The 15,154-nt window shown below is 42.8% G+C and overlaps 1 protein-coding gene, 1 long non-coding RNA gene and 1 pseudogene across 2 annotated transcripts in view; 2 read left to right on the top strand and 1 right to left on the bottom strand.

Moving 5' to 3' along the window:
- The window catches only part of LOC107675893 (uncharacterized), an 11,496-nt gene extending 7,622 nt beyond the window's left edge, over nucleotides 1–3,874 (top strand). Inside the window, exon 3 of the long non-coding RNA XR_001632655.1 lies at nucleotides 3,861–3,874. This is a non-coding gene — a long non-coding RNA (uncharacterized LOC107675893). The remainder of the gene's footprint in view (nucleotides 1–3,860) is intronic.
- The window catches only part of LOC107675892 (SH3 and cysteine-rich domain-containing protein 3), a 14,598-nt gene extending 8,470 nt beyond the window's left edge, over nucleotides 1–6,128 (bottom strand). Inside the window, exons 1-8 of the mRNA XM_016470391.1 lie at nucleotides 5,973–6,128; nucleotides 3,735–3,796; nucleotides 3,576–3,654; nucleotides 3,351–3,507; nucleotides 2,010–2,107; nucleotides 1,848–1,908; nucleotides 1,110–1,207; nucleotides 949–1,015 (exon numbers count right to left, since the gene is read on the bottom strand). Coding sequence (XP_016325877.1) covers nucleotides 949–1,015; nucleotides 1,110–1,207; nucleotides 1,848–1,908; nucleotides 2,010–2,107; nucleotides 3,351–3,507; nucleotides 3,576–3,654; nucleotides 3,735–3,751 — 577 coding nt within the window. The 5' untranslated portion in view covers nucleotides 3,752–3,796; nucleotides 5,973–6,128. The remainder of the gene's footprint in view (nucleotides 1–948; nucleotides 1,016–1,109; nucleotides 1,208–1,847; nucleotides 1,909–2,009; nucleotides 2,108–3,350; nucleotides 3,508–3,575; nucleotides 3,655–3,734; nucleotides 3,797–5,972) is intronic.
- A 1,726-nt stretch (nucleotides 6,129–7,854) lies between these two features.
- On the top strand, nucleotides 7,855–10,365 carry LOC107675891 (uncharacterized; annotated as a pseudogene).
- The last annotated feature ends 4,789 nt before the right edge of the window (nucleotides 10,366–15,154 follow it).

The following is a 15,154-nucleotide window of genomic DNA, read 5'->3' as shown; positions in this document are numbered from 1 at the left end:
GGGGGGGCGGACGAACTCGCTGCCGGCCGCCTGGGATGTGGAGGGACGGCTGCCGTCCATGAGGGAGCGGAAGAGTCGCCGCCGTTTGCCTGAGGCCAGAGCCTGCTGCCATCCGCCATGATGGGGAGGAGCAGGGAACGGGGGGCTCCTGCCGGCTGCCCAAACCTGGAGGAGCCGTCGCCGTCCACCGGGCAGCGGAGGAGTGTCAGGCCGTCCACCGAGGGCTGTCCAGTGCCGCCGCCTGGCATCGCGGAAGAGTTTACCCAGCTGGTGGAGGGCCGAGCGGCAGTGTGTCTGGGAACCGGAACAAGATTTTTTTTTTTCTCCTCTCTCCCCTTTTTCGTCTCTGTCTCTCCTCATCCTTCCGTCTCCTTTTCTCTTGCCGGAAGGATAAAAGGAGGAGTTACGACAGTGAAAGAGGAGAGAGGACCAGGCCTGGACTTTATGTTGTGTTTTGGTTCTGTTTGTGCTATTTTGTGTTTGTTTATTTTATTAAAGTTTTCTATGAGCGTTCGCCGGTTTGCATCTCCTTCTTCCTGTGACTACGAACTTTGTTACACTGACTTTAACGCCACAGTGATGCTTACAAATCTGCTTGGGATCCCCTCCCATGCATTGGAAAATGACATGCATTGCACCTCCCATGCAATGGATGGATGAGACCCTGACTGAGGAATTAAAGTCCATTTTATGTGATTGTTTTCTGCTTTCACACCTTGCTGGCTGCTTGCATTTGTAAACCAGTAAAACAAACAAATATACAAACACACTAGAGAAGAGGGGAGAGTAATTTTCAAGCTAAAGTAAAAATACTTGATGAGAAATCTGCATGGGGAAAAACCCCTCATGTGAAATTCCCAATCTTGTGGATTCCTAATGAGATGACTGCATTTCACCTTTGGGATTTTGCCACACAGAGAACAATGAGCCACTTCTGCCTTAACTTACCTTCACCACCCTCTTCATCCTCCTTCGGTTGTTGAGCTTCCTCCTCCTCCATCATCATCATCATCATCTTAAGAAAAGATACATGTTCATGATATTCTTCATAACAGTAAGAGCTCAGCTACATGTCTGATAATTCCTGACAGCAGAACATGATCACTTACATTCTTTTTGTCCTCAGAGCCTTTCTTCCTCTCTTTATTGGCCATGATCACACCCACTCTCAGCGTTTCAAACACCGGATCAGTGCGGTTCTGCTGACCTATGCACATGCAGTTTCAATTCTTCTTCAAATTTATTCTACAATAATCTTCAAACATTGTAAAATATAGATGTTATTTTATCAGAACTAGGCTGACCATACACAACAGCCATGAACAAGACCTCACAAGGAATATAGGAAACACAAGGGCTATATATACACACACACGGGGTAAAAAGACTAACAAGAAACAGATGCACACAATCAAGAAGTAACAAAGGGAAATCTGAATAGAAACCAGAACTGCACGTGAAAAGATGACATAAAGCATAAATCTTACTTGATTGGATTATTTTGTCACACTTTAGTTTAAGGCCTAGTTCTCACTATTAACTACGACTTTGCCTCAGTACACTTCTAATTTACTGCTTATTAACACTTAGTAAGGTAGTTGTTAAGTTTAGGTCTGGGGTCGGATTAGGGGATCTAAAATATGGTCATGCAGAATAAAGCATTAATATGTGCTTTATAAGTACTAATGAACAGCCAATATGCTAGTAATATGCATTATAGTTAATAGTGAGAATTGGTCCTTAGTGCTACCGATTATTTGTTTCCTTCTTTTTTTAAACTCTGCTTCAACACTGCAGTCTTTTTTTGTTTTGTCAAAAATGATCTTTCATAAATACATCATACTCACCAGGGTTATTGATCTCTTGATCGTAGAGAGGAGAGCTGTATGCCCGTCTAAATCCAGGAGGCTGACAAGGAAGATATTAATGAAAACAATGAAACTGACAGTGTGACTGTACTGTCATCATATCATATATTATAACAGAATGCATATAGAATGTTGTCTCACTATTTTGCCAAAGCATCTCTGGAACTGCACATATGATTGGCACGAGTGGTGAATGTTGGTCTTGCAGTTTTTGCAGCGCAAGGCAAATTTATTATTGACTGAAAGTAGAAAAAAATCAGTTATTATACCAATTAACTTTTTTGTAATGGGTATGACTATTGATTTCTCTATATTACATTTTTATGAGCATTATAATTATTTTCAACTATGAGAATGTCTCAGTGAATCCTTTGGTAAAGCTGTTGCAATTCGACACAGGCTTTGCAAAAATTTCATTGAATCTGATTAGACCGTTAACATCTCGCTCAAAAATGACCAAAGAGTTTCTATATTTTTCCTGTTTAAAACTTGATTCTTCTGTAGTTACATCGTGTACTAAGACTGACGGAAAATGAGAAGTTGCGATTTTCTAGGCCGATATGGCTAGGAACTATACTCTCATTCTGGCGTAATAATCAAGGAACTTTGCTGCCGTACCATGGGTGCAGCAGATGCAATGATATTACGCAGCGCCTGAAAATAGTCCCCAGCATGCTCACTGTGCAAGCAGGTGGTCATGTTGTTTATGTTGATGGAAGTTAGCCTATTTTCAGGCTCTGCGTAATATCATTGCGCCTGCTGCACCCATGGTAGTACACGATGTAACTACAGAAGAGTCAAGTTTTAAATAGGAAAAATATAGAAACTCTTTGGTCATTTTTGAGCGAGATGCTAACGGTCTAATCAGATTCAATGATCTATGCTAAGCTACAGCTAAAAGTGCTACCGCCAGACCCTGAGATCGGCTGAATGGATTCGAAAACAGTAAAACTCAACTGTTTAACTCTAGGGGAGTTGGAAAATGAGCCTATTTTCAAAAATAGTGGAGTGTTCCTTTAAGCCTATCCACCATTTTCTTCAATGCAGAAGTAAGCCTATGGGTGAGACTTCTGGTTCATTAGCCGCTATAGGTAAATAACGACAAGAATAACAACGTGCAGTAAACGGTAAAATTGTTTGCACTACAAACCAGTGTGTTCATAATTAAGTTAATACATTAAAATAATATGATAAGACACACCAACTTTCAATATCAAGCAGCAAAACGAACTGTTTTGTTCAGCTAAAAATAGCTGGACGGAGTGTACGCAGATGAGACCGGAAGCCAGACCCATAGAATTTACAAATGGCCGCGCCCATTTTTACGACAAGAAAAAGGTGGATACTGAGGGTTTGCTGACTACAGTGTCAGCAGAATATTCAGTACATAAAAATATTCACTATAGGGAAGACACACAACCACACATAAAACTGTTTCTTGTTGTTGGGGAGTGTTTAGATTTTATTGAAATGTGAACTTACGAACAATCATTCGTGCACAGACGTCACAAAACTTGGGTTTCTTGCAGTAGTGGTCCTTAAATTTGTGTGGTCTGTCATTGACCTGAACTACAGGCTCAGGGGTCGGAGGAGGAGGGGCCTCTTCTTCCTCCACCTCTTCATCATACACAAAGTAAACCTGAGGAGGACAGAAAGTGAGCTGTGTGTACATGACACCGACACAAGGAGAGAGACTGACATACGCACAGTGTTGTCGTCCTCCTTTACAACATTGTCTGGAGCTGGAGGGTTATCATGAATATCCAGCGAATCTTTGTCCTCGAGTCTGAAACACAATCAGCAGTTGAATAGTTGTCCACTTACATAATGTTCCTGTAAGACAATATAATCTGAGGAGACACTCACTGGTCATACTGAGCCATAAATACAGCCTCTTCAGCCTGCAGTCAGTCAGGAGAATTCAGCACCTACACAACCATGAGACGTAAACTGATTTGATGCTATTAAAATCATTTGACAATGGATCTCCAGCCCTGCTCCTGGAGAAGTGTTTAAGATCCTTGAATTAAAGGGGTTACACTTTTACTAATTAACTAAATAAATAAAGTTTATTCAAGTATAAGTCATCAATATATGCTTCAGAAAAGTAGTCTATCACATATTTTTTACACATATATTGGTTTCTGTTAGTACTCCAGCATATGTTTTACATACTATCTTATAAACTTACATATTCAAGTTCATAGTAACAAGTCAGCTTTCTGGTAGAATAAATAGCTTTGGCTTTTATCACTTGCTCCATTCATTAATGAATCAGCTTATTTGAATTAATTGGTTGAATGAATGATTCTAGTATCATTTCACATTTCTATATTCAAAATGTTATATTTAAAACATTAATTGAATATCATTATTTATACAATTGTAATTGCACTGTAAATACATATAAATGTGTCTTCAGATGCAGCTTCTGTGAGCCCAGTCTCATGAAAATGCGTATTAATAGTACGCCAAATAAAAACGAAAACTCGTGGTATTGATACGCAAAAATGGACTTTGGCATGTATATGCTACGCACGTGTTTGGCGTGCATATAATACGCAGTTTTCGCGTGCATATGATATGAAATTTGTTGGTGTGCATATGATACGCAGTTTTCGCGTACATATGATACGCATCTACCCCACAACCCTTATCTTACCCATCGCATAGCACATACACGCCAAAGTCCATTTTTGCGTATCAATACCACAAGTTTCCATTTTTATTTGGCGTACTATTTATACGCACTTTCATGAGATCGGGTTACTTCTGTGCACCTCTGCAGTGCAAACATGGAACTTTATTTTAAATAGTTAATAGTTAATGAAACAAAAACGGTGATGTGTTCTTCAGGTCAGGGCTCTTCATGTTCACTCCTATAGGGCTGGGGTCAAACAGACTTCAGCTCCCGCCCTAATTAAACACACCTGCCTGTAATTTACAAGTCATTCGGAACACTGTTATTAGCTTGTCTGGGGCGGTTTGGTTAAGTTAGGGAGCAGGGGCCTCCAAACTCGGTCCTGCAGAGTTTAGCTCCAGCTTGCCTCAACACACCTGCCTGGAAGTTTCTACTATGTCTAGCAAGACCTTGATTAGCTGCTTTAGCTGTGTTTAATTGGGCTTGGAGCAAAACGCTGCAGGACAGTGGCCCTTCAGGAGCAGGATTGGACAGCCCTGGGTTACACCTAAACACAGCAGGACACCGGCCCATACTGTGTGCCTCTTTTTTATGTTGCCATAGCAGATTTAAATTTTATATTTTAGTGTGATTTGCATGAAACTTTATAATTTTAAGTCCCTCTTAAAATTTCAACACATTTTGCCCCATCTGTTTTTTATTTTTGTATGTTTATACCATGAATGTTGTCACCCCACGTTTTTAGTGTCTGATGGAATATTTTGTTATTTTTTACTTGTTGCACATTTAAATTATCAGTAACTTTGTTTTCCCTGATACACTTTACTATCTAAAATATCAGTGTATATTTACAAAGTGGTTTAACTTTACTGCCTAACAAGTGACTGAAGACAAATATAGAGTCATTGAAAATCCTGCTGTGCAGATTTGTCAATGTGTATCCGATGTTAGTAAAGTCTAGCTTTATACCAATTATTTGTACCAATTATTGAACTTTGTTGTTATTATTGTCCTTACTTCTCATAACTTATTAAGAAAAGTTCACAATGACTGTACAGGAGCAGCAATATTAATTTTAAAATAAGTACAGCAGATTGCAGAAGTTTATGTATCATTGCATAATGAAACATTAAATATTTGTCCAGTCAAAAACATCAACTAATTTCCTCATGGGGACCAAAAAAGTGTCCCCACAAGGTGAAAATTTACTGGCATTACTATACTTGTGGAGACATTTGGTCCTCATATAGGGAATATCAGGCACACACACACACACACATACAGTTTCTATTCCTCTATTTGAGGCCAACAAAATTAGGATTCCTCTCTAGGCAGAATTTCAGAGGATATACAATGGACATTTAGCATGTAGCAAATAAATGTAAATATTATAACGTGTAAATGTACACAATATCAATAGGAGGAGTGAATCATGTGACCTAAACTATAATAAATATACATACCTGTTAATGATGTTTTGCTTAATGATGTTTACTATAATCCAATGTCTCCAATGAGTTATCAATCAGAGGTGTTGTCCTAGAGCAAGTTAATCGTAACTCATTAATAAGCAGACTGGTTTGAGCTGAGGAACTAACACTTGTACATGTACATGCGTCTCTGTGTCACTCTTGAGTGTTTTAAACAGATGGTAGATGACGAACAGTAATAAGACCCTCTCTATCTGTGTCCATTTGACAGACATGAACATATGCAGTCAGTTCTAGTCACTCACAGATTCACTGCAGGCCTGCCAGTTTTCACCCTAGGTGTAACAAAGAGATCATAACAACAGAAAATGTTTCATTTTTCAAGGTGCAACTGAAAACTGTTCCTAGTAAATGCTCGCAAACTCCATTACCAACATATTGTTTAACAATATGGTATTTTTTAAAACCTTTGGTATTTCTTCCTACTTACATTCACAGGGTTGTGTGGTTGAAAGTACAGCTTTACAGTGATATATGTTTACTAGAATTCGCTCTTTCGGCAGAAAGAAAAAGATTTAGTTTAGCCTTTATATTCTTTAGTTTAGCCCTTATATTCAGTGACTTACTAAGGTTTAACTTTTCTTTTTTTGGAACAAAAAAGGTGTTACGTTATAATGGATACAATCAATTGAAGCATCAAGTCACTTTCAAAAGGTGATTTACTCTATTTTGATCGCTACCATATCCAAACTATAAACTTTTATCTTACTACTTCTGTGATTATTTGAATGTATGTAACAGATATAGTGATGATGTGTGGCTGAAGAGACAGAATATATTAAAGGGGTCATATGATGCGATTTCAATCTTTCCTTTCTCTTTGAAGTGTTACAAGCTCTTGGTGCATAAAGACGATCTGTAAAGTTGCAAAGACTAAAGTCCCAAATCCAAGGAGATATTCTTTGTAAAAGTTATGATTTCAATTTTTCCTTTCTCTTTGGAGTGTTACAAGCTCTTGGTGCATAAAGACGATCTGTAAAGTTGCAAAGACTAAAGTCCCAAATCCAAGGAGATATTCTTTGTAAAAGTTATGAGTCAACCACACCTACCTAAAACGGCTTGTTCTAACACGCCCCCACATGTCTACGTCACTATGTGGGAAGATTTGCATAACGCCGCCCAAATGTTCACGCAAAGAAAGAAGGCGTAACTTTTATTCTCGCTGTAGTATTGTTGCTACCGCCATGTCGTGAATATGCTGTGTTTCATTGTGAAAGCGAAACTACTTTGTTTGGCCTTCCAAAAGAGGATGATATCCGCTTCGTCATGCCTGGAGCTGATCCGTGCTGGTCACTGAGGAAATACGCGCTGTGGATCGCCTGGATTGGCTTTCACCATGGACGAAGCGGAGTCGTGGTCGTCACATGTGGTTACCGCAAGCCTGCCGGCCGCTCCTTCGTCGAATCCGCCGGCTGCGCCGTTCTCAAGCCCACCCGCCTCTGCTCACTCTAGCCCCCCGGCCTCCGCTTACTCTAGCCCCCTGGCCTCCGCTCACTCTAGCCCCCGGGCCTCCGCTCACTCTAGCTAAAAGAGGACATGACTAGAAATCAGTGGTTAGGTTGTATTTACAGCACTGTTCCAGAACAGTTAAACCCAGATATTAATTTGTGTGCAGCACATTTGATGGAGGACTGTTTCCTGACCCTGGAAGTGTAGACTACAATGCCGGCTGTTCTGACTCACAGACTGTAAGTACAAATTGTAAGTAGCCCCCAAAGATATGCGTGCCGTGAAGAAAAGTAGGGTGTGCGAGGAGGCGGCAGGGCGACTGGGAGGGGTCGTGCGGTGCTTGAACGGGAGCTGCGACTCTCCGCGTCGGATGGCAAGCCCTACCTGTCGCCGAATGAGGAGCACGATGGAAGGCCAGGTGAGGGACTCTCGCTGCATCCGAAGGGAGCTGCGGCTCTACTCTAATACTCTGACTGGTATTGTACTATAATATACACAAAGAATATCAGCCGATATATCGGTATCGGCCGGTTTTTAACCCCCTAATATCGGTATCGGCCCAAAAAACCCATATCGGTCGGGCTCTAACAAAAATGACATCAACATCCATAATGTCATCATCGTTTAACAACAAACAACCTACCTTTAGCGACTTTACCTAAAAATTTTATTGTAACACGGCCAGCGGCGCTAGCAGAGGCAGCCTCGCGCTAGTGACTGCTACGTGAGCTGGAGGCCCGGCTACATGTGGCGCTGCGGCCGGAAGAGCCGCGGTGAAAAGTTGAGCCGAAGCGGGAAGCGAATGAGGTTTTACTGTGGTGAGAACTGGGGCGCGGCCCAGGCTTGTTTAAGGCCTGCCGCTGCGACCCAAAGCTCGAGGAGAGCCGGGTCTTGTGCGGAACAATGGTGGTGTCGAGTGAGGCGAGTTCCAGGCTTTGCTCGATCTTTTGGCCGTCTTGGCTAATTGAAGAATAGATCGTACATGATCAGCTTTGTTTATCCTCCGTGAGAATGGTTCGTTGGAAATAAATCAGCGTTTGCTACAGCCTTAAATACTATCCACTTTCCGATCGGAGGATATATTGGCATGGCCGAATGATACGAGGACGTCGGGGGAAGTTGGAAGTCTCGCCGGTGGAGGCGAGGTTAAGCCTCGGCGTTGTGGAGAGCGTGTGGCTGGTCGAGCAGAGCGGCGGCCGCGATGAAGCCTGGCATTACTCCTCCTTTTATCCTTGCGGAGCTCCTCCGTGGGACTCGAGACCGGTGAGTGGCGCAGGTGTCGCTCATTATCATTTACTCCACCGGCCTCGGAAGTTGTAAAAGTAAGTTAGCCAGCTTACATAACATTTCACAGTTACAGTAATTATGTATTTCGTCAGCTTATTTAGGATAATAATATCGAACAAAGCTAAGGATTTATATTATCAGGATGTTAAAACAAAAATCGCACCTTTCAGAATAGACATCGAAGCGTGTCCCAGCCAGGTTAGTCACTTGTTGCGGTTCCCTTATACATTTCTGATGTAGTCCGTGCGTATTTGCAGCGCATTTCTGTATTTAATTGTGATGTGAGTCTTTGCAGCACGTTTAATATTTGCAGCGCATTTCTGTATTAGGTTGTATTTATCCACGACCATCACCTCATGTTGCAGCATGATAATGCACGGCCCCATGTTGCAAGGATCTGTCTTAGATAAAAGTCTTAGATCTTTGAGTTCAGCTCATGAAAAATGGGGGCAAAAACAAAAGTGTTGCGTTTATAATTTTGTTCAGTGTAGGAGCACAGGCCAAATGCTTTGAGGAGAACATTGCACAAATCGATGTTGACTGGTAGAGTAAAATCTTTGCCATGAAGATGCCAGAAGGAGGAATGAGATTTCCCATCGTAGGGAAGTTGGTAAAGGCTCTTCTGTCATTGTTCACTGTCCCGTTTAACATCATGGATGACATAATTGAGAAAGACAGGGTTAGGCTGAACATTGAGACTTATGAAGGCTAAGCCATTATCAAGTCCCACATGAAGGTAATGGGCAAAACTGCCTCCAAAATGCAAATTACCCCTGCATTGAGGAGATTGTGCCTGTCATCTTATGAGACATACCAAAATCATCTGAAGAAAAAGGAGAACCTTTACAAGCAAAAGGAAAGGAAACTGAGGGAAGCTGTGAAGGTCTTCTCAGCAGTTAGGGTTAGAAAATGAAAGAAAGGTTCCACCTCTTCTGTTTGTGCTACAGTCTCCACCTCCTCAACCCCCCTGTAGTTAAAGGCACTGCTGCTGCTACAGCCTTCACCTCCTCCACCCATGGAGTTAAAGGCACTGTTGCTGCTACAGCCTCCACCCCTGGAGTTAAATGCAAAGCTGCTGCTGCAGCCTCCACCCCCTCCACCTCTCCTGGAACCACTTCTGCACATGTAGCTAGTCAAACACTGAAACGGGTGTCAGGTGTAGCCAAGCTTTAGGAATATGGATTCACAGCCAAAAGGCAGATAAGTAAAAAGCACTCTAGAGACTTTTGCACAAGAATACACTTTTTGGTCTTTAATGGTGGTGCTGTTACTTTATTTTCCCTGTTTTGTTAAACTCTTAATAATTAACAGAAAAAATTGTTGGTCTTATAAGATAAATAAAAACATGCACTGAAAAGTTATGTAGATGGTTGATTATGAAAAAATTATACATACCTTGACAAATAGATTAAATAGCTTTTAAAATACGCAAACTGGCAATATTAAAGCGGTTTAAAAATTCTCCCCTTAAAACGCTATTGGTCTCGACTATTTAAATAAAGCGTTGGTTAAAGGAATGTGACTTGACCTGAAAAAAAATCAGTTAGAAGAAATATTTTCTCTTTAATCCCTGTGCAGGTTCCTGCATGCTAGTTATGCCAATATTGAGGGGATGCGTGAAAACGGCTAAGAGAAGATGCCTCCTATTGAAGAGACGCTGGCCTGCTATCTCTCTATGGGCGAGACATCTTCTCTTAAGGCTCCCTCCCTGCCATCCAAACCCCTCCAAGATACATCTTGTTTGAATGGCAGGGTGTACGCAGCAGCAGGTCAGGCTGCAGCTTTGTTACACACTATGACGGTGCTTCAGGTTTATCAGGCTGACCTGTTGAAAGACACCGATAAAGGTCAGGGTCTATCCCCTGATGAGGTGGCTGAGCTGTGTCGCACCACAGATCTCGCTCTCCGTGCTTTCTCCGCAGCGCTACTTGGACCTGTCCCGGCTTTTCTGACTTTGTTTTAGGGTTAGGACCTCCGCAAGCACCTCCCAAGCTGAAGTCAGGACCTATCGCTGTTGACTGGTGGTGGTGATGGTCTCACCCGTCGGTACTGGATCCAGGCTGGATGATAGCCCTACATCTTTGGCTTCATGCTTACTGGACCACGCAACTAAGTCACTGGGCTTCTGCGAGAGCCTCCTTAGCCATCAGGTCCCCAGTATAATGCTGCAACCTCAGAACCCGCGGGCCCTCCATTCAGATTGAGCATAATGCTTTGTGACGTGCTCCCTGTTGTCCTGGCTGGGTGTCTGCTTCGAGAAGCTGCCCTGTCCAGGACGAGCTACTCATGTCTCGCCCCGAGGGGTCTCTTGAGATTTGAGTCATCCTCTCTTATCCGGGTCCGCAGAGTTTAACTTTAACTCCACTCTTTGCAGTTCGATAGACAGTCAGGCCCACGGGACCTCCCTGTCACACTGCCCTTATGGTCGAACCAGTGCACCGCTCTGCAGAGTGGGCTTGTGTACACTGCGTTCCCTGAGGTTCGAATGAGATGGGTTTTTGCGGAAACCCTTCCTGTGTGCTTCGGCTCGGAGGAGCAGTAGCCCTGTATGCATGAATGGGATATCGGGTCTGGTTAATTGGGACCCATGCTCTCTATCAAGATTGAAAGCATAAGACTGTGTTCAGCTGTATCAGTTGACGGTCTCTCATTGGGCCCTGCTAGACTGCCCCTTCTATCTAGTGCTGCCTTCTGGTCGAGCTGAGGAGTGCTCCCTTCACTGCGAGGGTTAGCTATGAACCTATCGCTCCCAGTTAGTGCTTTGAGGGCCCGCCTCAGTATGAGAGCCGAGAGCGCTGCTCCATATGCAACATCAGTATGAGTTGTTAGGCCCGTCCCCGTCACCTCCTTGGTCAGTTGCCTGAATGCTGGGACCCTGTTGTTCCCTGTTGGAATGTATGATCCCCTTTTAAGCTGGATCCCATTTCTTATGTCCCATTTGCGGTCAATCTGCTCCCCGGACATGGCTGTGCTCCCCTCACTGCGGGAGGGTCTTTTATGAGCTCGCTGATCCTGGGCAGATTATGTGAGTCCTCCTCTCTACTTGAGAGCTTGGTACTTGCCCCTGGGCTAGTAATCGCTTCGAGCTGGGTTCCTCTCTTTTTGCTAAGGGTCTAGCCCTCCGCTCTTTGAGCTATTGTCCTAGACGCCTGGCCGTATCCCCTTAAAGGAATCTCTTTCTTCTGATTCCAAGCCTTCGAGCTCTGCCCCGGGTTCAGGCTTTCCAGCCCAGCCCTTAACGGGTAAGTTTAGGGTATGCAGCTCAGGCCTTTGGCCGAAGGGGATAATGTCACTGACAGCCGTAAAGGCGTCCTTGGGGCAACTCCCATGGCTTGGTAGAGTTGGCACTTAGTGCTCGCCGTGTGTCTCGGCATGCACTCCCCTCAGCATGGCAGTGTGGGTATACCGTTCCCAATAGCGAATGCTAGAGGACGCAGTTCAATGTTCCCTCGAAAGGGAATGTCTCAGGTTACATATGTAACCATGGTTTCCTGAGAAGGGAACGAGACACGGTGTCCTCTAGATGTCTTGCCATGCTTCGGACGTGAGCTTCAGATGAAGAAGCGGATGACATGTTCTCCTGTAGAAATCGAATACTTTAATGGCTGCGGAAGAAATAGCTCAACACGAGAGCCAACGCAAACACAATGACATGTGAAGTAAAATGTCATCATGTTTTAAAGAAGAGTGGCTTGATTAAGTGGTGGAAACAGCGGATAATGAGCACAGAACAGTAACAAAACTCTGAGACATTTAGTGTCACACACAAGTGTGGTAGTGTGCAATCTCTACTACTCTAAACTCTACTGCGTTAGGCTAACGAGACTTGTCATTTGCACTTACATATTGTTGCTCTTTTATTAGTTTTTGATTGCTTCTATTGTCCTCATTTGTAAGTCGCTTTGGATAAAAGCATCTGCTAAATGACTAAATGTAAATGTACTTAGATAAGTATATAAGAATTCACATGTTCACGTTTTTAAAACGTGAACCGCAAGTTGACTGCAAGCCCGCTGGCCACTCCTTCATCGAATCCGCCAGCTGCGCCGTTCTCAAGCCCACCGGCCGTTCCTCACTCTAGCCCCCAGCCTCTGCTCACTGTGTTTCATTGTGAAAGTGAAACTACTTTGTTTAAAAAAAACGTGATTTCTGAAAAAAAATACAAATGGAGTTATCGGTTTTTGCAAATTAACTCTTCATATATAGGCCTATAATTTTGAAACACAAATAGTAAATGAGGCTCAATCATCTATTAACAAACGTGTGTTTATTTTATCACTTCTGTCAGTTAACACGCAGCCTGCAAAACACTAAAATAAACATCAAAGAAATAATACAGTTAAACAAGAAAGTAGCCTAAATAAGAAAGTTAAATATACCGTCTACAGGACGCGAGCGGCGCGCCGCGGTGCGACACAACTAAATACTATAAAACTCATTATAATCAGTGATGCTACACTGGATGTGGCACGACATGACATGACAAATCCCCAACAGTAAACTGCCTCGTCCTATTTATGAGGTACTGACACAGAGTTCAAATGTCCTGTGTAGACAGACTCAACCTGTTGCAACGCGGCGGTGTCGCGTCCGATGTAGACACGGTTCACAGTTCCGCCGCCAAGCAAGCAGGCGCATTAACTCCTCTTCTGCACGCGCTGTCTTTGAAATAGGAATCGTGGCCACATTTCTTGTTAACTTCTACCATTTATCGCCGTCTCGTTTGTATTTGGCCAGTTTGGAGAAAGCCTCACCAAACCTGACCAGCCAGGCGTTTGCGATCATGGGAACATGAAGACACTTGTACAAACGCGGATGGGTGACATGAATGGAGATGGCTCAAGATCGGCGATGTAGTATTTGGTTTCCCAACAAGGTACATCACCCAACACAAAATTAATTTGCTGAATGGATAAACTGTATTTTCCTGCACTCAAACCTGCCAATCTAAAGGAAACGCTGTGTATGGCATTTGAGGTAACTTGTGAATTGTCTAAATAAAACTATTTGTAACTATTACTGTTATTACACTTGTATACAAAACTTTGTATTATGCTTGTTATAGAGTGTGTGACGTCACGTGCACTACCGCCGGTGGCAGTAGACAATCGTGGTGGCAACCGACCACCGTGGTGATGCGGTTGTCACGGCAACCGTTGTCCTGACATTTTATCCTACCTGTCAGATTTTCCTACCAGGGTTTACTGCGCATGCGCACATCAATATTGCGTCCTTTTTCTCACGCTGAACAACAATATTTAATGTATCTGCATTACTGTAAGGGTAGGTTTAGGGTTGGGGTAGGTGTAGCACAAATCGACAGAACACCGTCACAGCCCTATACTTGTGGGGATATTTGGACCATATAACTTAGGAAATACCAGTATGACACATTACAAACACACACACACACACACACACACACAGACATGCATTCAAAATGATGATAATCTATATATATATCAGTGGCGTTCCGTCCATAGAAGCTGCGAATGCTCCGCATACCCAGGCCATTTGAGAGAATAAGTTCACGGAATAATTCATATAAACATAAGTTGATCCCTTCTCATTTGAAATGTAACTTAAAGCTTAAAGAGTTAGGATTAAGTACGTACAATTATTTATTTGCCAAATGTATTTTTCTTTAAATCTACCAGTTGCAGTTGCTTCCGGGCGAGCGGATTGTCCGCAGCTTTCTCGCCTCCGCTCTGTTGCTATAACTCGTCAGGATTGTAGCGCGTTCTCAGTGATTTGCTGGTCTGCGCGAGGTAAGCTGTTCGCGAAGCGCTCGCCCAAGCGGAAAAAATGTGCTGTTGCTGTCAGATCTTGATTGCCAAAAATCACACAACGTATGTTGAAGCTATACGTTATTGTCAACGTTATTGCCTAAGCGGTACATAAAAAAAAAATGTTGGGCTAACGTGGGCTATATCAAATTTTTATAATAAGAAACATCATATTGTTCCCCTTTTTTGTGTATGCTTGTGTTGCTAACAGTTAAAGTCCTTCTCTGATTTTATTATTGTTTGCAAGGTTGCAACGTTACTTTGCAATATTTTTGGGTATTTTGCATGGTCTGTTATTGGAGCAGTGTCACCCGGGTGGGAGTTTTAACTCCTATTCACTGGGAATAAAAAAAATCATTTAGCTGATGCAGAGACATATAGCGCGGGGGAATCCCCCCCATCTCCCCACTCTCTGAATATTATGTATCATAACGTAACTACGTGTAAACATTATTTGGCGGTTTTTAGTTGGAAAACCAGCTATATTTTTCTTGCATTCGAATAATGGATAAACTTGAAACGACAGAAGAAGCATTGTAGATGAATTTCATTTACAAATAAGGTAGGAAATGTGCATACTTTTAAATCGGCACCTGCCACGGTGTTTCTTAGCCATCTGTGATCCCTTTTGAG

This window comes from Sinocyclocheilus anshuiensis, unplaced genomic scaffold, assembly GCF_001515605.1.
Source record: "Sinocyclocheilus anshuiensis isolate Anshui unplaced genomic scaffold, SAMN03320099.WGS_v1.1 scaffold2523, whole genome shotgun sequence".
NCBI classification, from domain to species: Eukaryota; Metazoa; Chordata; class Actinopteri; order Cypriniformes; family Cyprinidae; genus Sinocyclocheilus; species Sinocyclocheilus anshuiensis.
Note: the sequence above shows the minus strand (reverse complement) of the source record. Positions and strands in the feature narration are given on the sequence as shown.